General features: G+C 34.7%; 2 protein-coding genes across 3 annotated transcripts in view; one reads left to right on the plus strand and one right to left on the minus strand.

The window, feature by feature from the left end:
* Positions 1-6,446, minus strand: part of FAM133A (family with sequence similarity 133 member A) — a 45,869-nt gene extending 39,423 nt beyond the window's left edge. The window contains exons 1-3 of one of the 2 annotated variants that reach the window (XR_005652065.1): positions 5,997-6,446; positions 5,535-5,604; positions 2,439-2,837 (exon numbers count right to left, since the gene is read on the minus strand). The gene's annotated coding sequence lies outside the window, so the exon portion shown is untranslated. Of the gene's footprint in view, positions 1-2,438; positions 2,838-5,534; positions 5,605-5,996 lie in introns of those variants that run through there. The other variant, XM_039859253.1, reaches the window with a different exon arrangement.
* Positions 6,447-6,584: 138 nt separating this feature from the next.
* On the plus strand, positions 6,585-9,186 carry NAP1L3 (nucleosome assembly protein 1 like 3). Its single transcript, XM_039859241.1, is given in 2 exon segments — positions 6,585-8,088; positions 8,091-9,186. Coding segments are annotated over 2 exon segments (1,473 nt in total). The 5' UTR covers positions 6,585-6,930; the 3' UTR covers positions 8,406-9,186.
* Positions 9,187-9,601: the final 415 nt, after the last annotated feature.

The raw sequence follows: 9,601 nt of genomic DNA on the forward strand, positions 1-9,601 counted from the left end.
GACTGGCTATTTGACCTTAAAATTATCAGGACCTAAGGTTATTATTAATATCAAGTAATTGCCAATATCCATGAAGTTTCCACCCTATGCACATTAGAACTGGAAAATCTCTGTAGATTCCTATGTTGTTTCTAAAACAGAAGTTACTGCATAGTCACAAAGAAATGCTATGAGTGGCTTGAGACTACATAACAAGAAAAATTTCTTTATACACCATCTTGATACAAAATAGTATTATAAAAAATAGCAAATAATATTGAATTTGAATTCTATGTGCCATTATTATCTCCATTTTAGAGAGGAAGAAAGAGGTAATATAAGTGAAGTAAACTGCCCAATATCTAATATAACTAGTAAGAGGAAAAACCAGGATTCAAGCCCAGCAATTCTGACTCCAGTACCTGTATTAAAATCACTTGGGTCATAAGGTCTCAAGAAGGAAATCAAATGCTGAGATTTGCTTATTATTGAAATTCTCCTCTTTTAACCTTTAAGAAAGGGTTTTGTGAATTGTGTATATTTCATTTAATACAAAAACGACCATCATCTCTGAAGAGTTGTGGAACATGTATTTGTTCCCACTAGCAGGAATATTTGCAGTACTGTAAGACTCATTTTTCCTCAGAGGATATACTTAATCAAATTAATTAAATATATTTGAGTATTCTCGATGAAAAGTATAGAAATTGTCAATTCGGACTTGCTCTACATTACCCAAATATAATGAAAAATTTAGAAAGAGTTACCATATATACACGCATGGGCATTGCTTACCACTCAAATCCTTTGAATACTTCCTCACTTTTTAGTAGAATTAAATAAAATGCTTCTAAACTTGCAATAAAAATGGTTTCCTTTATTTTAATTTTAATGTGAGAATTCTTCAAATGAGTACTATGAGCAAAAGATCTGTGAGGGCCCTTATAAAAGTGTTCTGTGATGTCGATTTACATTTTTGGAAAATGCATGCTATTTTTAAGTTGAAAACTAGCATTGAAACAAATATCCAAACTGATTTTCCTTCTCTGCCATTGCATTAACTATAACTGCCCTTTTAAACTCCGTGCAGTTAAGGCTATAGTGCCAAAAATATTCACTCACAAATATTTCCTTTAAAAATCAAATGCTATAGCTATATACCATATTCTAGTTATTTGTGTATATCCTTATTTTGGGAATGAGTATGGAATAAGATGATTTTGCTTTGAAAACCAGTGTGAAATAATAACCATTTTTTGTTACTATTCCTTTTTTTAACCATTATTTATTAATAAAAAATACTTTCTATTTACAAACAGTTCTCTCTTATCATAGATGAGAAAAACAAAGGCATTAGTTGTACTCCTGAAAAGTGCTAGCTACCATTCCTGTAGATGGGCTATAGATAGCCACACACTGGCATCTCCACAAAATAGAACATTTGTGTTTCCTTTTTTGATTTGTTTTCTATGTTATTACTGCCATTATTTGCCCCTTTCTCTGATATTTGAGAGCAGAAATGAAAGGCCTAGGATCCAGCTGCAGTAACTGTCTCTACTGTGATGAAATTCTGTTATCCAATAATTTGGTTCTTATTCCCTACCAAACATATCTAACAAATATTTACCAATTAGGTTATTAAAATCAGTACACAATGGGACAGAATAGAGAGTCCAACACACATCCACACATATATGGACAATTTTTGATGAAGGTGCAAAGATAATTCAGTAGAGATAGTCTTTTCAACAAATGATGCTGGAACAATTAGCTATCCACATGTAAAAAAATAATTTCAATCTGTACCTTGTACCATATACAAAACTAGATCAGATTTAAATGTAAAACTTAAAAGTATAAAACTTCTAAAAAAAACAAAGAAGAATATCTTTGTGATCTTGGGCTAGGCAAAGTTTTCTTAGATCTGATACCAAAAGCATGATCCATAAAAGAAAAAAAAAATTATAAATTGGACTTTATCAAAACTGCAAACTTCTGCTCTTTGAAAAACTGTGAAAGGCACTGTAAAGAAGATGAAAAGAAAATCCTCAGACTGGGAGAAAATATTTTCAGAGTTTATACTTGATAAAGGACTTATATCCAGAGTATATAAAAAAATTTCTCAAAACTCAATTGTAAGACAACAATCCAAGAGAAAAATAAACAAAACATGAATAGACACTTCGTCAAAGATTATGGATGGTAAATCAATACACAAAAAGATGTTTACCATCATTAGTCGTTAGGGAAATGCAAAGTAAAACCACAATGAGATACTACTACATACCTATTAGAATGGTTACATTTAAAAAGACTCACCATACCAAGTGTCGGCACTCCTGGTGGAAATGCAAAATTGTACAACCACTTTAGAACCACTTAAATAGTTAAATATGCACACACCATGCAATCTAGTCATTCCACTCTAGGTATTTTGCTAAAAGAAATGAAAACATGTCTATACGAAGACTTACAAATGAACATAGCAGTTTTATTTGTAGTAGCCCAAAGCTTGATATCCAATGCTCATCAACAAATTGTGGTACATCTAAGTAATTGATAACTACTCAGTCACAAAACAGAAAAATGACTCTTGAAGCATACAACGACATGGATGCATCTCAAAAGAATTATGTTAAGTGAAAGAAGACAAGCAAAAAGTGGGATATATTGCATGATTCCATTTATATAACATTCTAGAAAATGCAGCCTAATCTATAGAAACAGAGATCAGATCAGTTGTTGCCTTGGGATAAATGGAGGGATTACAAAGGGGCATGAAGAAACTTCCAGGGGTGATGAAAATTTTCATTATCTTGATTGGTGATGACAGTTGTACCTATGATGCTTCAATAAAACTGTTTTTAAAAAGAATTAATTTGTATATTCAAATAAAACCTGTCTAGATAAACAAACAAAAAAGAATAACATAAAAGTAAATCCAAATATAAATGAACTCGAAATGCTTGGCTTCTTAAATATCTACAACAAAATATAATGCTGTAGCACTTGTCACTGTGTATTTATGTTGGTGTGTTTGTGTGGCAGGGGTGGTGGGCGGTACTGTGCATATGTTCATAACAGGTAAAATATAAATAGATATCAATGAGCCATGTTTAGCCTGAGTATACCAATGCTTTTGTGTTAAGCATCATCTCATGTAGAAATATGAACATTTAACCCCCCAAAATATCATAAAATAATAGAACAGAGAATATATGATTATGCAAGTAACTTATAGATAGGCTTATGAATAAAAATAAGTATATTCTATGCTAGAGTTAATTTAAAATATTCATGGTAGAAAATATACAGTAGTATGTATAACTTAAATTAATTATATGAAGAATATACATATTTTCTTTCAGGGACTTGCCATTATAAAATTAACAGAGGAAAAAAAGGTACAAAAATAAAACTGTGTTACTACATTCTTAAGGTAGTGCATACACGTAAAAAGTAGACCATTGTGGTTAGAAGAAGTTACTTACCTATAGTCTATAGCTTGGGAAAAAAAACACTTCCAAATTGAAAATCTGAATACTTTATTTATATCATCTTTGTATGAGGTTTTTACAAGCTTTTTTCTCTTTTTAGTCTCCCTGTTCTACTCCAAACTTTTCTGTATCAGTTTAAATGATTACGTACCTTGAAAAGCATCTAAATAACCATCTAAGTAGGTAATTTAAGAATGAAAGCTATAACTGAGTCATATTTGTCTAATATCATAAGTCAGAAAAGAAATAATTTCTAAAAGAGTCACAGTTGCCTCAAATCAAGGCAAAAGTATTTTACCTTTAAGATTTCACCACCAATTAATTTCTTTCTTAATTCAGTGGAAAAAACAAGCAAAAGATATGAATGGGAAATTTGCAAATGGACAATAAACATATGAAAAGATATTTAATCTTACATTAATCTAAAAACTACAAATACATAATAATAAGATGAATTTGGAGATGTTCATCAAAAATGTGAATAGTGTTCACATCTCAGTATATTTTGAGTTACTTTTAATTTATTTGGATTTCAATGTACTACCTCACCTTTCTTCAATGTATGTCATTTTCACAGAATATAAAATTATATAAAAAACTGCCTTATTAGTTGTTTGTCAAAAATTATGGCCAACAAATCAGAAAAGAGAATTCAAAAAGAAAACCAAGCAATTTAGTTATTATGATACAGTGGTATTTCACATAAATGTCAGACAGAAAGACTGTCAGATAAATGGTACTAAGGAAATTAGCTAACTAATAAAAAATATATGTATCTTTTAAAAATCTGGTTCCCTAACTCACTGCTTACTCCAAAATACTAATTCTTGATAGTGCAAAATTTAACATGCATTTTAAACCATTAAAGTACTATGAAAATATGAGCATTCATTTAAAAAAAAATCCTGTTTTAAATAAAAATAATAAGTTGCAGAACAATATTTATAGCATAACTCCACTGATTTAAATCGCTATTTCCATATTATATGTTTTAACTAAACGTATGAAATGAAAGTTTACATGCTCAGTAAATTTTATTCCCCATTTTACTGTCATCCTATACTACATATGCCTGGCACATGGCAGGCACAAAAGTATATTAGCTGAATGACTAAATAAATGAGCTCCTATGTATTCTTGGTAGGACTATAAATTGAGATAAATTTTCTGGAGGGAAGTTTGGCAACAAGCATCAAAGAATAAAATGAGTGTACAATTTATTCCAGCACTGCCATTTCTAAGAATTCATTCTATGACTAATTTTCACGAGTGCATATAGTATGTACCCGGAGCTAATTTTTTTATAACAGGAAAAAAAGTGGAGAGATGGTGTCGGAAGTAGCTGCCTTACAAAAGGAATCTGGTTAAATAAATTAAGGCAAATATTTCCATTGAATATGCATCTATTTAAAAATAAGATGTTGATTATTTACCATGAAAATATAGCCACCATTAATTGATAGATTACAAAACATAATATCACATTTTATCACATATATAAAACGGTATATATAAATAGGCAGATGTGTATATGTACAAAGAAATTTCTGGAAGGAAATGCATGAAAATGCTAACAATAGTTATTTGGTTGTAAAGAGTATGTATTTTACTATCATTTGAATTTTCTATGTTGTATTTTTTCTTTACAATGCTTATATACTTTGACAATCAGAAATAAACAATAAAAGTAAATTTACAAAATACAAAATAAAGGTGTTTCCTAATTTTTAAAAAATATGACAAAGCACAAATCCATAATAAAAAAGTAACATAAAGGTTAATCTAGCTTTCATATTTTTACTCATTTAAAATGAATAATTCATATTATATTTTGACTTACTACTTGTATTGTATGAGTAGCTTTAGAGAGAGTGAATGTGATTATCAGGTTATTTCTATAGTACTACGTCAAATAACCTCTGTGGATTTTTCTGCTTCCATAGAAATATCAGATGTCTTCAAATTAAGTCTTTAAAAGACTATATCCTATGAATTTTTATTCATATACAGATAGGTAATTCCTGTCATTCATAAAAATGGGCTAAATATGTTCCTTACCTTTCAATGAAAAGTAAACACTGGTCTTTTTGGTTGTACCAAGGGAGTTGTTCTGTAGCAGAAAAGAATCCTGTAAATAAAAATAAGATACTTGTTTTTAAACTTCATATTGTAAAAGTTTATTTATATATTAATGGACTTGTAAATCATACGTTAGAATTTCAGTGCTTGAAGCAAATTGGTGCCAGATGATATTGTAAAGCATATCCTGACAGAGGATGCACTTTCACTAGCACAAATCCCCCCTCCCATCTTGCTGTTCCTGGAATTGAAAACGGCTGCACAAAAGTATAGAGCAAACCTCCTGCTTTTAAATAATACTACCTACCATTTTCATGCCGTTTTATTTTATCTACTTGTAAGCACTGAGAAAGGCTACGTGGCAAGTCAGCAGCAAGGCTGGGGTATATTATATGCCGGTTTAAAAAGAGAAATATAGTAAAAATGGTGTAACTGACTCACGGCAACATGGGTTCGAAAACCTTGTAGATGGGTATAAAGCAGGCTTGTCAAACATCACAGACAGCACTTATTAAAACTGCTACGTGGAATGCAATATGCCTGCTTTCTAGCCCCTCCCCCCTTTGCCAATAAACGACTCCCCCTTTTTTTAGTGTAAAAATAAATGCTAATATTTAGATAAAGAGATTTTAAAAATAATCATCCCTAATCACACTACCCAATGATGCCATTTGAAGTATTTTCATCCAATTTTTTAAAAACAGATTTTTGTGAAGAGGCCCCTGACAAACCAAACGGGAATTCAGGATGAGCGGACGGGAGGATACTCCTCTTCCCTTGTCAGGAACTATGGCTAGTAATTTTACCTCATATCTAAGCTTTTTCTAAAAATTATAAAACTATAAAGACAGAATTTTGTGGGGATAAAACGTCTTCCAGGGGTGTGTGCCTCAGCTACCAAGGAGCGTCTGGGAAGGTGGGCGGAGCCTGGAGGGGGCGTAGCATTTGGTCATTCATTGGGCTTAGTGATTGTCAATCAAGCTTGTCTAGCAAGTGAGGTGCGAGCTAAAGGCACACTGGGAACTAAATTAAGGGGCGGTGGAACTGGAAAGGGAGGGGGCTTGCGATCTAAACAGTGGAGAGATCTTGGGGTCTCACACTGCACCATTCGGCTGTGGCAGGCCTCTGTCCGCCATAGCTGCAGCCGGGACAGGCCGTCGCCAGCGCTTTCACCCAGGCCTCCACTGCCACCGCCACCTCCGCGCGATCGCTGCAGCCCAGCCCCGCCCAGCCCTGCGCTACCACTGTCTTTGCTGCTGCCACCGCCTCATCCCGAGCCTCCGCCACCCGCGCATCCGTGAGTCATTTTGTGCCCATCTCTGGTCGCGCGGTCCCAGCGGTAGTCGCCAACTTAAGAGGTTCACAGGCTTGCAAAATGGCAGAAGCGGATCTTAACATGATCTCGGAACCTGCCGCCCAGAGGGGTGCCGATGAGATGATGGCTAGCTCGTCTAGTGATTCTGGGGAAGAATCTGACAGCAGTAGCTCTAGTAGCAGCGCTAGTTGCAGCAGCAGCAGCGGTAGCCGCAGCCGCTCATATAGAAAGAAGAGGGTACCTGGGCCTTCCAGAAGGGCGTGGTGGGCTCCGTCGGGTAAAAATATCGTAGATCGGCTGCCTAAGGCAGTTCGAAATCGCGTGCAGGCGCTCAGAAATATTCAAGATGAATGTGACAAGGTAGACGCCCTATTCTTAAAGGCAATTCACGATCTCGAAAGAAAATATGCCGAACTCAATAAGCCTCTGTATGATCGGCGGTTTCAAATCATCAATGCAGAATATGAACCTACAGAAGAAGAATGTGAATGGAATTCAGAGGATGAGGTGTTCAGCCGTGATGAGGAGGTAGAGGAAGACAGCCTTAGTGAAATGCCTACCTTAGAGGGTGAGAGAGAAGAAGACCACCCTAAATAAAAACCTGAGGTAAAGGCTGAAGGAAATGAGGTTCCTAAAGAAATTCCTGAGGCAAAGCTTGAAGAAAGAGCAGAGTCTAAATATCTTAGGGAGGCAAAGCCTGAAGTAAAAGAACCTAAAGAAGTCTCCCAGGGAAAGGCAGAAGAAGAAGAACAACCTAAAGCAACAGAGGTTAAGGCAAGAGCTGCAGTAAAAGAGGCTCCTAAAAGAGTTTCTGAGGTCAGGCCTAAAGAAAGAGTGAATCTGAAAAGAGCTCGAAAAGAAAAGCCTAAAAACGAAGATCCTAAAGGCATCCCTGAATACTGGCTGACTGTTTTAAAGAATGTTGACAAACTGGGGCCCATGATTCAGAAATATGATGAGCCCATCCTGAAGTTCTTATCAGATGTTAGCCTGAAGTTCTCAAAACCTGGCCAGCCTGTAAGTTACACATTTGAATTTTATTTTCTGCCCAATCCATACTTCAGAAATGAGGTACTGACCAAGACATACATAATAAAGTCAAAACCAGATCACGATGATCCCTTTTCCTTTGGGGGATGGGAAATCCAAAATTGCAAAGGCTGTAAAATAGATTGGAGAAGAGGAAAGGATGTTACAGTGACAACCACCCAGAGTCATACAGTACAGCTGCTGCTGGAGAAATTGAAATCCAGCCTAGAGTGGTTCCTAATATGTTATTTTTCAACTTTTTTAGCCCTCTTGAAATTCCAAAGATTGGAAAGCTGGAACCACGAGAAGATGCTATTCTTGATGAGGACTTTGAAATTGGACAAACTTTACATGATAATGTCATCCTGAAATCAGTCTATTACTATACAGGAGAAGTCAATGGTGTTTGTGATGTTGGTAAAGACTATGGAAAAAGGAAATATCGGAAAAAAAAAAAAGGCTGCCTGAAAAAATTTTCAAGATCTCAAAACTTCAAGCAGAAGTGAAACAGGTTTATATAGCCTGGGGGCGGGGTGGAACCCTGCCCTATAACCTCAACACTATTCCATATAGTCTTGTGTTTTTGTATTTTCTTGGTAGTCTAAAAATGGTCTTAAAGTATCTAAGTATCGGTTTATTCTATATAGTCTGTTGTAGTGTAATATTCTTTAAAACCCATAAACTGCTGTCAGTTATCTAAAGCATGTTAATTTGGTGCTATAGAGTTTTGATTTTTGTGAAGTCCTTTTGTAATGTTCCAATTAAAATGTAGCTTTGAAAACTGTTAGAATTGTTAACAAAGACAAATGTTTGCTTGAACAAAACAAAGTTCCTGAAGTACCAATGCAAATATTTCTTTTTTCCAGCCCAGAAGACTAGGGGTTTAAATCTGCTTGTACTACCTGTGCCTTTGTTACTTTGCTATGGAAATACAGTACTAGTGTTAACTAGAACAATGCATTGTGAAATTTGGCTGCTTGAAAAAAGATTAACATACATTTAAAAATGTCCATCAATACCATATATGATATTACTGAGCTCATTTATGTGACAGTGGTCTTTAAATGTAATCATAATGAAGCTATTGTTTAGCACTGAGATATTACTATGACAGTATTTTAAAAAAAGTTTTCTCATCTTATACTGTGTAATTGTAATCTAAAGTTACCATATTTTTTGTACTATGTTCTACTTAGGCTTTCATCATTTAATATTTTTCCATGTATTTCAATTGCAACCTAAACTAAATAAATGTCAAATAAAGTGTATCATACTATAAAAATCTAGCATTTTCTCCTAATTATAAAAAATAGTGCTTATTATAGAAAAAGTAGAAAACACCGAGGAAAGGGAATTTTAAAAAATATTACTTTTTTAACATTCTGCTATATTCTCCAGATCTTAGCTCTTCTTTGGAGGACACATATTCAGGTGATTAGAGAGATATGGGACTGGGAAGGGGAGAAGACGAGGGAGGGAAGGGAAGATGGGAGAGGGAGGGAAAATGGAGGAAGATGGAAGAAAAGTGGAGAGGGAGGTGAGTAGGGTTAGAAGGAAGAAATGGGAGGAGGGTGGAAGGAGAAGAGGGCTGGAGAGGAGGAAGGGAAAGGAGAGGAGGGGAAGAGGGAAGGAAAGGAGAGAAGAGGAGGGAAGTGAGAGGAGGAGGAGGGAGGAAGGTGAAGAATGGAAAGGATGGGAGAGG

The sequence above is a fragment of the Pteropus medius genome, unplaced genomic scaffold, assembly GCF_902729225.1.
Source record: "Pteropus medius unplaced genomic scaffold, Ma_sr-lr_union100, whole genome shotgun sequence".
NCBI classification, from domain to species: domain Eukaryota; kingdom Metazoa; phylum Chordata; class Mammalia; order Chiroptera; family Pteropodidae; genus Pteropus; species Pteropus medius.